Source organism: Trematomus bernacchii, unplaced genomic scaffold (assembly GCF_902827165.1).
Source record: "Trematomus bernacchii unplaced genomic scaffold, fTreBer1.1, whole genome shotgun sequence".
Lineage (NCBI taxonomy): Eukaryota > Metazoa > Chordata > Actinopteri > Perciformes > Nototheniidae > Trematomus > Trematomus bernacchii.
In genome coordinates, this window is record NW_022987644.1 from 1,145,634 (window position 1) to 1,160,612 (window position 14,979).

At 39.7% G+C, this 14,979-nt stretch overlaps 1 protein-coding gene across 1 annotated transcript; it reads left to right on the top strand.

Moving 5' to 3' along the window:
• Positions 1-2,924: 2,924 nt before the first annotated feature.
• On the top strand, positions 2,925-14,970 carry fgf2 (fibroblast growth factor 2). Its single transcript, XM_034133803.1, has 3 exons — positions 2,925-3,496; positions 7,191-7,294; positions 13,645-14,970. The coding sequence occupies exons 1-3, from the start codon at positions 3,319-3,321 to the stop codon at positions 13,900-13,902; spliced, it is 540 nt and encodes a 179-aa protein (XP_033989694.1). The 5' UTR covers positions 2,925-3,318; the 3' UTR covers positions 13,903-14,970.
• The last annotated feature ends 9 nt before the right edge of the window (positions 14,971-14,979 follow it).

Genomic DNA, 14,979 nt, shown 5'->3' on the forward strand with positions numbered 1-14,979 from the left:
CTTTAATGATTTGAATCCTGACCTCTACGTATTCGGAAGAAATTGGAGAACAGCATCTTGAAATAAAACAAAACAGATATGAAGTACAGTCAGTAGTTATTAGATATGTCAGATTTCTCCGTTCACAGGAAATACAATAAAAGTCAGTTTATATGTATTATCAACCAGGCCTGAATTCGCTTACATTACATGACTGTGAACACACCTTTTGTCTTCATGGTTAGTTCCCAAAATAAATAGTGCATGTCCAACACAACAATATATTTCCCCCCCTTACAGGTGTATTTTTAGTGTTGTTCCCGTTCCTTTATGATATTCACTATGTTCCTACTGCTTGGATAACACTGCTCACCTTATACCCTGAGACTGGAGGTTTAATGACCTGCTCTGTCATATTAGTAATGTTTGCAGGGGAAGGAACAGCTCCAGACAGAGTCAATGTTTTTGGTTAAGTCTTATTAGGTCATTTCCTTGAACGAAGTGAAATAAATGTAATAACAAGGTTATAATTTTTTTTAATTTATTCTAGAAACCATCCATTTTCCTTCCTAAAAGATCATTGGAAGGTCACAGGAATATTACAGACCCTTGCAATCCTTGGCACTTGATGCCTTACGTTGATTCACCCATGAATCAAGGCTTATTTTACAATCAGATTCACAACACTTTATTTTTCTAAGGTAACATTTTTCATGACAGTTGCTCCATTTTTGAAGGAAATAAAAAAAAGATAACGAAAAAAGAAATATGTAAAATATTTATTAAAATGTAAAAAAATACCAATAGTTCATAAAGATGTTCAAGTTAAATGTCCAATCAAAAGATACAATTAAATTGAATGCACACAACAAGATCAAATAAAATACAAATATTTATATAAAACATTAGAAGTTAAAATATCCAATAAAAAAAGAATACATACATATGAAACGAGAAAAGGTCAAATAAAAAAAAATAATAATAAGTTTAAATAAAAACGTGCACAATTGTAACCTTTATTCCTTTTGGGGAAACACACTGTTATTCCACAGAAGAAATGTCTACTAATTGGAACATTAAAAAACCATGAAGCGTAAAAGAGAAGCACTCTCGGTTACCTTTGGACTCTTTCCTATTATGCGCGTTGTATTTCAAAGGTGTCAGCTAAAGTGAAACGTGAGACCTTCCATTTCCTCTGAGTGTCTTATTGCATCCTAAAAATAGTTCAGTGTAATAAAAAGTTTGCAAATGCTTTACTGTGACCATAACAACCTTGACTCAGGCATTACTCAGCAGGGGTGTACGATTGAGAAGGGGGGGGGGGGGGGTGGAGTATGACATAACATCACAGACACAACATTGATGAGGAAATCGGTAGTGAAGTCTGACACATCTGAGAATTCAGGCTTTCACATTACTGGCTGCTGCAAGCTTCATATGCATGGAGAAAAACCTGGACTGATGCATGCACAAATCTTAGATTACCTAAATAAAGTTTACAAGGTGTGTAAGATGATCCAGTTTAATTTCATATTTGCAAGATGAGACCATAGATTGTTCATTTAATTTGGCTTGGGTACCTTATTCATTGACGAACAATTACTATTCCAATATTTTGAAAGAAACTTAAGGCAAGTTTTATTTTGATGTGCTACATGGTATGGAGGTATTGGTATTCACAAATTATAATTTTAAAGTCATGTTTTCCTGCACCAGAATGCCAGAGGAGCTTGTATGTGGCCTTCGTTTGAGAACAGGTGCCAATCCGATACAAGAATGTGTCATGCATGTATTTTTAGAAATAAATAACTGGCAAACCAAAAATAAGAATAGAGAGTTTCTCGATTGATACAGTCCCAGGAAAAGGCTCCTAAGGATGTCCGATACACATCTGAGATATGTTCTGTTTGGACTCCTATTTGGACTTAATCCTTACAAATATCCAAGTTTTAGTCACTCAATTTTCCTGACTGGATGTCAGATGTTTTAATGACTGTTGTAGTAAATGTATCATTACTGTTAAGTCTCATTTAAGTATAACTTCCTTCTCTGGTTTGATTTTCCCGCGGTTTGAATTCACATCTAGCTTCTAATTCTCACTTCCTTAGAACAGACAGAAGGCTGTCTCTTCGACCATTGGTTTGTAATGAACATGTATGCACGTTTCAACCCATCTGGCCAACACTTCCTGTAATGTATATTGCCTCGCTGAGACCTTCCCCTTTCCTTGCTTTTGAGTGTATAAAGTGTTTGTATTTTCTGTTGTATGTTGTCAGATCTTGTACGAACTTGTTGGTGCAAAGACTGTCCTTTCAGCTGAAATAGATTAACTCTGATGCTTTGACTTTTATTGACTTTATTAAATAACAAAACTTTGCTTTAAACTTATATTATATGTTCACTTGTTTTCGTCCACACTGACCAGTTGAACCAACAGCACAGCTGACTTTCACCCATCCACGAGTTCAGATGTGGTTACCATTACCCAGAAGGCCTGACCAGTGATTGTTTTTGGCAAATGGATGGTCGTAAAATCCGAGAAAAAAAAACCTTGCACAAATAAATCCCGTCACTAACTCTCAACTACTTCTGAGTAAATTCAGATTGGACATCATTCATGACGCAGGCTTGCTCATCGGAGTCTCCTGGCAACTCTCCTTCACATTGTTGTTTTGCACCTATGAATAGACCTTATTCAACTCTCAGGCTGCATGAATGGAAACACTGGTTCGGTTCACATGCTGCTCTTGGCGCTCTGAAGGGTCTCAGTGGCACAATCCAAGTTGCACGTCCCCCCCCCCCCCTCCTTGCCCTCATCTCCTTTCACGACTCCTTCTGGGTTGGTTGGTAAGAAAAGCGAGCCTTTAGTGGGCGTGAGCGAGTGTGTGTTGGTGCTCCTAGGGCGCATGCGAACTGAGGCCCGAAGGGGAAAGCCTTCCACACAGATCTAAGCCAGCTGCCCTGATTTAAACACTTCATTGCAAGAAGAGTGGAAGCGAAGGGGGAATCTGCATGCAATCCCCCCCCTACCAGTGTGCTCAAAGTACACTGGCAAAGCAGCTGCCCGATCTACAAGCTACACATTTGGACGCTTGCAAGTACAGGCATTAAGGAGTCTTTCTGTCTCACATTCTCAGGACGCAAAGGGCACTGGTTGTCCTGAGAGGAGGGTCCTTTAGGCAAACTGACCTCTGGGGTTAACCTGAATCAGTGTTTGTGAAGCTCTGTGGAGGAGGGGAGGAGGGAACAGTTAGTGGGAGGTGGGAGGCCACAGTGGGGCTCCTGAGCTGCTCAAGAAGGAGACGAAGCAGTCGCCGGGAAGCAAGGCAAGAGGAGGATATGGCCACGGGAGAAATCACAACACTTCCCTCCACACCTGATGACGGAGGCAGCGGCGGCTTTCCTCCCGGGAGCTTCAAGGACCCCAAAAGGCTGTACTGCAAAAACGGGGGCTTCTTCTTGAGGATAAAGCCTGAAGGGGGTGTGGATGGAATCCGGGAGAAGACCGACCCCCACAGTAAGTACTTCCAGTCCCTCTTCGTCTTTGCTCTGCACCGCACACAAAGCTTCTTTATGCCCTTTTTTAATTTGCAACAAGGAAGTCAAATCATCATGGAGGAACGATGTGAGTTTTCCAACTTGCTGAGGTTTACTCTCCACTTGTAAACACTAAAGCGTGTGTAGGCCTACGAATGGAAAGTTTAATAACCGCAGACCTTAATCAAAGGGAACTTAAATGGAAAATGCAGGATGTTTTTTAGTGAATGTAGATCCCCAGGTTGAGTCAAAGCCATTTACACTGCTTACTGTGGAGTTTACGTCACTCAAATCAGCACAACATGGAGTTAAAAGCCCAAATTAGTCATTTCCTGATCGACAGCTCCCTGTCAGTGTTTGACGTCAATGAACTAATATATCTAAAAATGATACTGTGAAAACTCAATAATAATTACAACCCCCAATCACTCTTAATTTTCACTCACTTACACATTGAGAGAAGTTTTAAGTTTTTCTAAAGTTCTCCTTGATTGAAATTGAAACAATCTGTACTCCTGTATCACTGATTACTTTTGGGTTGCATCAGTAAGTGGGAGGGGAGGAGATGGGACGTTAAAAAAGAAAAAGTTTTTCCGAGGAAAACATGTTTAGAAGTGTATTGCCCAAGACACATTGTGACCTTTCAAACAGGTGCCAGATCTGAAATCAGCTCAAGGACACATGCACTATTTTTAGAATAATTTAATTACATTCAGTGAGACTAAATTGACTTTTAAAGACACTTCCTGTTTTTCTGGATATCAAATGATCAGTATCAAAGTGTAAGTAATACATATCCCCAATGAGTTGCACAACAGGAGTCAGTATTCATAATTTGGCTTTTCCCAGCAATGCTTTTTTACAGTTAAGCTGAGCTGACTTTCATCAATGCTCCTATTGTTAGGGAGGTGATTGACCCGCCAACTTTTGGATAGCATAACATACCTTCCAGTAAAAATTGGTAATGTTAGTGAGAAATGTTTTCAAGGATTCAATTCAATTCATTTTAGTCACACACAGTTAAGAAGGGAAATGGGACACCCCAATAAGCAATCCAAAGCTTTAGATAGTGGCACAGGCACTAAATACATAGAAACATTAACAAGCTAAATTACATTTATTGTAACACTAAACAAATCCCCTAAAAACTGAGCTAATCTTTCACTACCTTATCAATGGTCCCACCACATTAATTTCTTCAGGTTTGACATAAGATATAATAAGCAGACATATTCTGCCTATTTTCAGGTCCATATTTGTATTTTGCGTCTACTGTGACATGTTTCCATGCTTTAATGTTAAAAAAGCTCGGACGGATACATATTCAAGTAGGAGTTCTGTGCCATACAGTATAGACTGGACTCTTGTCCATCATGTGTTCTTCCCATGTCAAAGTTTTGTGAGAAAATTATTCCACATGTAGAGTACTGTTGCCCTTATATCAATTACAGATACAGTAGACCCACATTGTACATAGACTGTACGATACGATAATACTTGGTACTATTATCATTGGTCAGATCAAGTCTGAAATTTGACTTGCATCACAGCATGTCCAACACCAACATAGACACATATCCAGACACAATACATGAAATACAAACAACGAACATTTAACATAACATCACAATCACTGAGAGAAAACATTGTCATGACCCTTTAGCGTGCATTAGACTGTCACAATTAAAGGTGGGGTAGGTCATTTTGGAGAAACCAGCTCGAGTGCGCAAGAATTTGAAAATACACAGCCGGAACAAGTCTGCCACTTCCTTACAGAGCCCCTCCTCCAACACACACGAACGCGCACATGACCTATGAGGGCACGAGATAAGATTCTGCACAGATGGAAGGCTGACAGGCAGGTAGGCCATCCAATCATTTTAGCCGGCTAAAATGATTGGTCGTGCTTTTTACTACGGCTTCCACAGATGACATTTTTTTATGGATTTTTTGTCAAAGCACTAAAATATTCATTGCTATCGGGATGTTAAGAGCATTCCATGGAATATAACAAAAAGCGTATCTCGAGCCGGTTTCTCAAACTTACCTACCCCACCTTCAAAGGGGAGGTTTTTTCTGTATTCACATTAATGGGACGTAATATTCCTAGAAACACTAAACACACGGCAGCACACTCCCACTAATTATTCATTTTCTTCTGGGAAGAACACCTCTTTGATCTGAGACATTAATTATCCAGGCAGCAAGCTTAACTGTAGACAGATGTGCATCTATGTGAAGTCTTAATGTGGAATCATTCCAGACAGACCTTCTCATTTACCTTATGGGGCCCCTGCTTCCTTTTTTTGTGGTTTGGCTTCATGCAAAGTATGCTGTGTTGGCGAGCATTCTCTTTAAAGAAATGTGGAGATGATTTTGATACGCGTACGAGGCAACAGGTACTCTGCTCAGTCCGCTTTAAGTGACTCGTACTGCTACTTTAAAGGTTGAGATTAATTTTGCATACTTCTTGTGTTTATGGTGGTTCAGCTGCAGGAAAAAAAAACGTTGGATTGTATCAAATGAAGAAGGAACTTAGGAGAATTGCAAATGAGTTGCTGGTTATCAAAATGATTGATCGGTTAGCTTAATTTAGGTTCTTTAGCCTATTATTTTGCTTTCCCATCTGATTTACTGCCTCCAATAGAAACAGCGCTAAAATGAAAGTTACTATTGGAAATGTGTTTATCAGGAAAACACAGACTGGACAAACAATGTCTGCAGGAATGTATTTGCTAACTTGTACTTAGCCTTGACAACTTTATAATTTGGTGATATGGTGTGTCACTGTTTCACTGCCACCTTACATTAAAGGGGACCTATCATGCAAAATGCACTTTTGTATGTCTTTTATACATGAATATGTGTCCCCGGTGTTCCAGGGAACTCACCAAGTGTCAGAAAACACAACCCTCTCTATTTTCCTCCATACCCAAATCTCTAAAAAAAGGGGCTGCAACGGATCTGATAAAAACTGATCCAGATTTGAACACTGTCCTGACGTCAGGACAGTGGCGCTACGGCTATTGGGTCAACTCCACCAATCAGGAGGAGACAGCCCTGGAGATGCTGTAGTACATATGCCAGGCCTGTAGATGGTGCTGTTCTCACAGAATCTGCCCTTGCAAAAACAGAGCAAATTTTTTTCAAATTGAGCGAAATGAGGCATGGCTAAAATGCATGATCTGTTTGGTATTTAAAAAAAAAAAAAGTATAAATATGCCTTATATAGGTATGGTCCTACACTATATTATTCAAATATAGCATGATAGGTCCACTTTAACTAATGCAGATTTAGGTTGAATCATTCTCTATCTTTGTTATTTCTGTCTTGTGCTATCTAGCTTGTCACAGATCTTTCCTCAAATTCAACTGTGCCCTGCAAGATGTTAGAACAGGCTGTCTTTAAGGCCTTACTTGTTACTCTCACTTGTTACTCATGTTTACTCCTGTAGAAAACATGACATATTGAAATGCCTCACATTGCATCCTTGATTTGATATGTGTGGCGAGTTGCTGGCTCTGTGGTAACCATACACATCAATAGGATTTGGTTTTGTATTTTTATAAAATTGCTGCACAGCCCTTACTCTGTTCCCTTTAATTAAACATCCCACAAGCAAACTACTAAAGATGTCTGTATTGGTTCAAACTAACATTTGTTTCTTCCTCAGTAAAACTTCAACTCCAGGCGACCTCAGTGGGCGAAGTGGTCATCAAAGGAGTGTGTGCGAATCGCTATCTGGCCATGAACAGAGATGGACGACTGTTTGGAGCGGTGAGTGAGCTACACCAACATCCTACTGAACTAAAAACTAAATTGTTTCCTTTCTGTAAAGTGTGCTGAGATTATAAGGTATACAGTCCTTACAAATCATCAAATGGTATTTTTCTGTATGGGGCTTTAAACGATTTGCAGAGATGGCAAAAGTACCAACATCCTTTACTCAATTAGAAGTACAGTCAGATACTCAAAAATACTCTGGTAAAAGTAGAAGTACTGACTAAACTTATTTACTTAAGTAAAAGTAAAGAAGTATCGTGTTCACACCGGAATAAGTACCTGAGGGAGGATTACGCAAATGAAGCCGCTGACGTCACTTCTTCTTCTTCTGCTTTGGGTTTACTGGCAGGCCGCAAACAACTTCACGGCGTATACTGCCACCCGGACTCGGTAAATCGTTGTTTTGCAGTAAATCGCCAGAAGCGCCGACACCTCCTCATCACTCCACCGCTCCCACGTTTTATTTTGTGTTGCCATAAGTTAGTCTCTCTCCGTTGGTGCGCTGGGCTAATGCTAATGCTAATAATGCTAATGCGAGCAAATAAAATGGCGGTTTCACAAAACTTTTCGGAGTTTTACGGGGGGTGGTTTGCAACTCGCCCAGCCAATCAGAAATTGGAACCATTTCCTCCCCAGGAAAGTACCACCTCTCTAGCAGGGACTGAAAAGGGGTGAAAAGGTTCCCGAAAACTAGGTTCTAGTTCCAGATCTTTTTGGTGTGAAAGCAAAATCCCAAGAACTATCGGAACTATTCCTGGGAAAAGTACTCCGGTGTGAAAGCGCCTATTGTCATTGTTAGCTAATGAATGTTTTGATGCTGAACAACGGCAAAATGACAACGTTTTCATTGGTCCCTCTTCTTTAGAGAAGACCAGGAAATTATGTATACACGGATCGTGTTAAAATCAATAGGCACGCAATAGGCGCTTTCACACCGGAGTACTTTTCCCAGGAATAGTTCCGACAGTTCCTGGGATTTTGCGTTCACACCAAAAATATCTGGAACTAGAACTTTTTTTCGGGAACCCCTTTTTAGTGCCTGCTAGAGAGGTGGTACTTTCCTGGGGAGGAAAAGGTTCCAATTTCTGATTGGCTGGGCGAATTGCAAACCACGCCCCGTAAAACTCTGAAAAGTTTTGTGAAGCCGCCATTTTATTTGCTCGTATTAGCATTATTATCATTAGCATTAGTCCAGCGCACCAACGGAGAGAGACTAACTTATGGCAACACAAAATAAAACGTGGGCGTGGTGGAGTGATGAGGAGGTGTCGGCGCTTCTGGCGATTTACCCGGGACTTCGGGTGGCAGTATACGCCGTGAAGTTGTTTGCGGCCTGCCAGTAAACCCAAAGCAGAAGAAGAAGAAGTGACGTCAGCGGCTTCATTTGCGTAATCTTCCCTCAGGGACTTATTCCGGTGTGAACGTGATCTACTAGATAGTTCCGGAACTAAAGAGTTCCGGGGAACTAAGTTCCGGCAACTATTCCTGGGAACAGTACTTGAAAGTGTGAAACCGCCTAATGACTCTAAATAATAATGATCACGCCACCAAACACAGATTAAAACTAAAGTAACGAGCTTGTTTTGAAAATGTAAGCAGTAGAAAGTACAGGTATTTGTGTTAAAAATGTAATAAGTAAAAGTAAAAAGTCGTCGTATGTACTTAAGTACAGTAACGAAGTATTTGTACTCCACTACTTCCCAACTCTGACGATTTGTGATATAAAAGTCCTTTTGACATATTAAACACCCACAGTAAATGTCTTCTGCCTTCGTCACATGCAGCATTTAGACTGCTGTGTTATGGACACAGTAACAACAAGTACTTAACAGCCACCCAACAATAAATCCTCCCACGCAGGAAATAATTAAGTTGACACACGTTTGTCATAGTCAGCACTGAGGATAAAAAAAGTTTGTCAAAACATTAAACAGACCCTGGGCCAATGATCAGAATGTGGGTTCAAGTGCAGTTTTTTAAACGTTTTTTTGTCCGTTCTCAAGTGTTTTCTTGGCATTAACATTGCCTTGGCCAACAACATCATGTCACTGATCATGGTAACGCTAGCAAGTTTGAGTTTGAGTGTTTACGTCTTAAATCACATTATGTTACATGACTTGGGATTCGATTTTGTACCCACAAAGTCCAAAAAGGCAAATAAACAAATACATGATGTGCAAGACCTTACTTTGGATCTGCTGAACAAACACAATACCTCTATTCAAATACCCACTTCAGTTAGAAGGTATCAGATGACATTATGACACTATGATAATTAAAATGATTGCAACTGGGTTAATGGTTGATGTTACTCCATTAATGTTCAACTTCTTCGTGAAAAATCAGGCTCATTAAAGTAGAAAATAGGACGCAGACTTCTCCAAAAGTCTAGTTGCTGCTGGTGTGTTTGTGGAAGAATGTGACCTCTAATATTTGCAGGATTAAGTGTGCATTTTTTACGATCTCCACGGGCAACCTGACAGCCAGGAGGGAGGGGGGGGTTTGGGAAGGCAACGGACTTAGCAGAACTTAGTCTGAGAGACGAGACACAGAAACACAGAAATACAGATATGTTTAAGGAGCTGCATCCAACAATTAATTGGGTATAAGATAAGATGTACTTTATTGATCCCAAATTAGGGAATGTTGCGTTGCAGCAGCATAAAAAAACAACACAAGGCATTGCACATAAGTAGAAATGAAAGAGTTGAAATAAACAATTCTACTCTGACAATAAAACACTATTGAAGGAAAATTGGGAAGGCAGATTTTAGTTAATTCTGATAATGACATTTGTGAATGAGAGGAGTTTAAAAAGCATGGTAAAAAAGAAAAGATTGATAGGTTGGACAATTATAAAGGAATACTTGGAAAAACACAGAAACTTATTAGTAAAATAAAAAGTTAGAGAGAAGATGTCACTTTTTAAAAAGCTTCTGTTTTAGGTAAACGCAGTCTGCTATTTTATTGACCAGACATACAGTAGCTCACTAAGTAACACAGCCCTAAATAGGAAGACATGACTGGTGGCAGCAAATCATTTGAAGTATGTTTTCTTTGAAATGTAAACGTTTCAATTAAACTCACAGATTGTCTAACTGACCAGAAGTAAAACTAAGTTTAACTGTTTAATTGTTCACTGATCAAGCATCTTATATAAGCAAAAGAGGAATTAGAAACGTTTTATTTTGTATTTTGTTTAATTACCTGCCGTACTGTCAAACTAAATGGATCTGAAGGATGTTCTGACTGCATGAGAAGCTGCTGGTCTGCTGCCACAGAGTTGTTGCTCACAGCGGGCGGCAGTGGAAGTGTGAAGTTTGAAGTGTGTGTGACTGATGTGGTTCGGTGGTTGTGAAGACTTGTCCACAGGCCATGTAATTGGCAAGAATCATTTCCTCCCTAATGAGAAGCTCCAGCAGCTGCCACCCAGTTCTCTGTCCTGCTTTGACTCGGTCGTAGAAAAACATTTAAAACCCAGAAAAATATTAACTCTCTTCTTATTACCATTTGTGGTGTGAAAAAAAAGTTGGAATATTGAAATGACAGTTTGTACCCTCTAATTTAGCACCTTGACCGGTATGGTGCACATGTTCTAGTTATATACTATTTATTAAAATGTTCTTTGTTGATATAATTGACGACTTACACATTAGTCAAACAACACATTTGTTCTGCCTATAGTATTTGTACAAGATTAACTAATTTTCTATATTTTTTTCCACCATTAACCTTAAAATGTTTTAATAAAAACACTTGATAAAATGTATGATAGTAAATGTAAAATAGTAGTTCAATAAAAAAAAGAAACAAAAAAGATTATCCAATATAATAGATTATGACATTTCTTTGGTTTTCCGATTGAAATAAAACTCTGCAAAATGTTTATTCGAAGCTGTAACTTTGTATAATTAATTGTTCCCTGGGTGGTTGTTGCCGTTGAAAGAAAAATGTCCTCTGACTAATAGCTGTAGAGTCACAGTCAAATAAAAAGAAACGTAAAAACAAAAGTCTCTTGTTGAGCAGGGTGTTGGGCAGCTAACGCCCAGCGAGACAGAACGATTTTGGCCAGACGTTCAGTAATTAATGTTTTCTAGAAGGTTCAAAGAGCGGATATTGAGAGCACTTGTGATGGATATGGTTAATAACATACCAGCCAAGAGAGATACAAAAAAAAACAGTTTGTCTAAGACATCTTTATTTGTTCAGTTTTCGATATGTTCTCTGTTTGTTTAAATCATTATTGTTTAACATTTCAAGCCGTTCACCTCCAATGAACAATATTAGATGTTTTATTTCACAATAGACACTGAATTAAGCTGTAATAATGTCCCTGGTCAGCGTATTTTCCTGCCAATATCTTTACTCTATTGGTTTGAAACACTTGCAGCTCACAGAATGTATAAGAAACCAACAGTCTTCTTCAAAACAAAGGTGACATTAAGCGCTTGGTGTTTTATGTGGCACTTTAATATCAGAACATTTCAGCATAACACATATTCTCCCTTTCCAACAATATATATATTAAACAAATTCAATCAAATGTTATCCAAACAAAATAACCTGTTTGATAAAAGTGGTATAATAAAAAGAGAGGGGTACAAGCAGTTTGGAAAGTAACATTTATATTAATTGTACAGACAGTATGACCTAACTTCAGTTTCCATTTGTTGAAATAATAAAGACGAGTTTCACAGTATTTTTCCTCCGTTTGCAAGGACATTTGAGTGTATTGCAATGGGAAGTTGTCCAAAAAGCAAAAAGGTGTAGATTTAACCCTTGCTCTCTTAAAGGGGACCTATCATGCAAAATGCACTTTGTGATGTCTTTTATACATAAATATGTGTCCCCGGTGCGTCGGGGAACTCACGCAGCGTCAGAAAATAAAACCCTCTCTTTTCCTCCGTTCCCAAATCTTTTAAAAACGGAGGTACAACGAGCGGATACAGATTTGCTGCCGATCTGACGTCAAATCGGCAGCGGACCCACAGAAAGTTGCTATCAGAAACAATGCCTGACGTGTTTTGGATGTAATCTCGTCTTTGTTTACATTAGCAAGCCTCGCTAACACTCAGAGCTAACCTGTACTGGAGAGCACATGTGTTTGAAAAGAAGGAAATTAAAAAAAGAACTCACCTTGTGATAAACCCGCAAGAGAAAAAGCATTTGAGCTCCATACTGTTTCAGAAATAATCCTTGATGTGGTTTAGAACATGATGGCGTTTTATCACAACAGAATTTAACTTTATCTCCGGTAGAATTCTGATCAGGCATTAGCTCCGCCTCCTCTTTTTTTTTTTTCAAGCTAAGGACCCAAAATCCGCGTTTCTCTAATGCCGCAGTTCCACTACACGGTCGGCCTCGGCCACGCTCGGTACGGCTCGGTACGGCTTGGCCGCGTTGGGCCGACTCACTTCATGCTGCGCTTCCATTACAGTTTAGGAACTGGGGTAGTTACTATAGTAACGCAGTGTAGGCGGAGCCGTGACGTCATCTTCAATGAGAACTCCAGAAACACAACACAGCCGTTAGCTGTTAGCACTCAGAGCTCACAGCTCCTTAAATATGTTCAGAAACTCGACAAAAGTTAAACAAGTACACACCACAGACTGCCTGTGTCATGGTGAATACAGTCGCTGCTTTATTTATGTCTGTATAGGCCGTTGTTGTGAGTGTGGACGGTCGGAGCATATACTGCGTTAGCTTAGCCAATCTCCATCTAGAAAAACACGAATTTTAAAAGGTTTTTCGCCTGCCGTCTGTCTGCAGACTTGACAAAGCATTAATTCATGGTTTTTACTAACCGGTATCAGTATGTTGTTACTTCGGCATCATTTTGAAACGTGTATTACAATTAAATCACGGTCAAATATGTCCATCTTGTTGTAGTTGTAGCCCTCTTGCCAGCGCTCCTCTCTCTAGTTTAGCATACTCAGCCCGACTCAGCCCTGTTTGTTGGCCCCGATAGAACCACAATTTTGTCGGACCAGAAAAGAGGTGAAAAAGTGGCCCCGGGCCGGGCCGGGCCGTAACTAGGCCTAGTGGAAGCGCAACCAAAAACGGGTACGGCACGACACGGCACGCTTAAAGCGAGCTCCGCGCTGTAGTGGAACTGCGCCATAACAGGGCTGCAAAAGAGGGGTATGAGCAGTATGAGGCATGGCTACAATGGGTGATCTGTTTGGTATCTTAAGCAAAAAACTTCACAGACATGTTTTGTATAGGTATGGCCCTACAATATATTTTTCCAATATAGCATAATAGGTCCACTTTAAATCCCAGCATACTTAATTTCCGTCCATTGAACATTAAATGAAAGTGATTTCTCTGTGTCTTCTCTCCAGAGACGAGCGACAGATGAATGCTACTTCTTGGAGCGGCTCGAGAGCAACAACTACAACACGTACCGCTCCAGGAAGTACCCCGACATGTACGTGGCCCTGAAGAGAAGCGGCCAGTACAAGCCCGGGAGCAAAACTAGCCGAGGTCAAAAGGCCATCCTGTTTCTTCCAATGGCTGCCAAGGCTAGAAGAAGATGTGACGGCAATGAAGACAAAGTGGCTCCATCAACATTGCCCCAAAACAGCTGTGATGCATTCTGACTGTTGTATCCTGAACATGTCTGCTCTTAGTCAGCTTTTACTTTCAAACTGTGGCCACATTCACACCTAGCTGCTTCACAGTAACAAATGTAGACCTGCTAACTGAAACCAGGTACCTTGCTGAATTTGACTTAAAGTAACAACCCTTTCCTACTGTCCAGCTCCTGTAGTCTAAACTTAGCTGTAAGATGAAGGTATAAGGTCCACATATACTGTTAAAACAAGTTAAAAAAGAACATGCATCCAAATCATACACCATTATAACCTGATAAGAGATTAGGGACTGAACTAAATAACTACATTTTAGGATTTTGTATTTTGTCAAAAAAACTAAGCACACTAAACCAACTCAAATCAAAGCCCAAGCACTAGTTTTATCGTGTCATTTTACACAACTCAGAATATTCACACACACACACAGAAACTGAACAGGTTTCCTGAGCTTGTTTTTGTTTTCGGATAAAACTGTGTTTCCCTTCTGTATTGCCAAATTCCCACGAGGACAATGGTTTTAAATGATGTCTAGTTCAATGACAGAAAGGCAGTTAACTTCAACAACAACAATTATTTTGAGATACTTGACCAGTCAGTAATTTCATTAAGGCAGCCAATATTGATATTGCAACACCTAACCTTATGTTAGCTTCTTCCAGTATGTCTTCAGCTGACACTGGTGGTTAGCTCGTTAGCAAGACCTGCTACAAGTTAAAAACACAGCAACCTTTAAAAAATAGTGCCTTTGACAAATGAAATAGCTGCTTGGAGCCACTATTTCCCAACGGTAAGGCTACCAAACAAGTGTTATAAATATGAACCGTATAAAATGGTGGTTCAGGTATAGAGTGGTGCAGTGATGACATATGTATGTAGTCCAACCTGGAAGTTAGCATGGCAAGGGCTCAACCCAAAAATAATCGGGATTTATTCAGGATAATATTCAGATATTAACATCATTGTTTTAATAGTTGAATGCAATCGCCAGAAGTAAAAAAGCTAACGTTGGGCTATCAATGAACTTCATAACTGTCACGTGACTTCACGTCAACAGGGCTAAGCTAAATGCGGCTAATGTGTTTC

What these genes read in the sequence shown, in the direction of transcription:
- fgf2 (XM_034133803.1), top strand. Translation starts at nt 3,319, where the DNA reads ATGGCCACGGGAGAAATCACAACACTTCCCTCCACACCTGATGACGGA. An exon ending in GGAGAAGACCGACCCCCACA is followed by an intron (nt 3,497 to 7,190) that starts GTAAGTACTTCC and finishes TTTCTTCCTCAG; the next exon opens with TAAAACTTCAACTCCAGGCG. An exon ending in ATGGACGACTGTTTGGAGCG is followed by an intron (nt 7,295 to 13,644) that starts GTGAGTGAGCTA and finishes TCTTCTCTCCAG; the next exon opens with AGACGAGCGACAGATGAATG.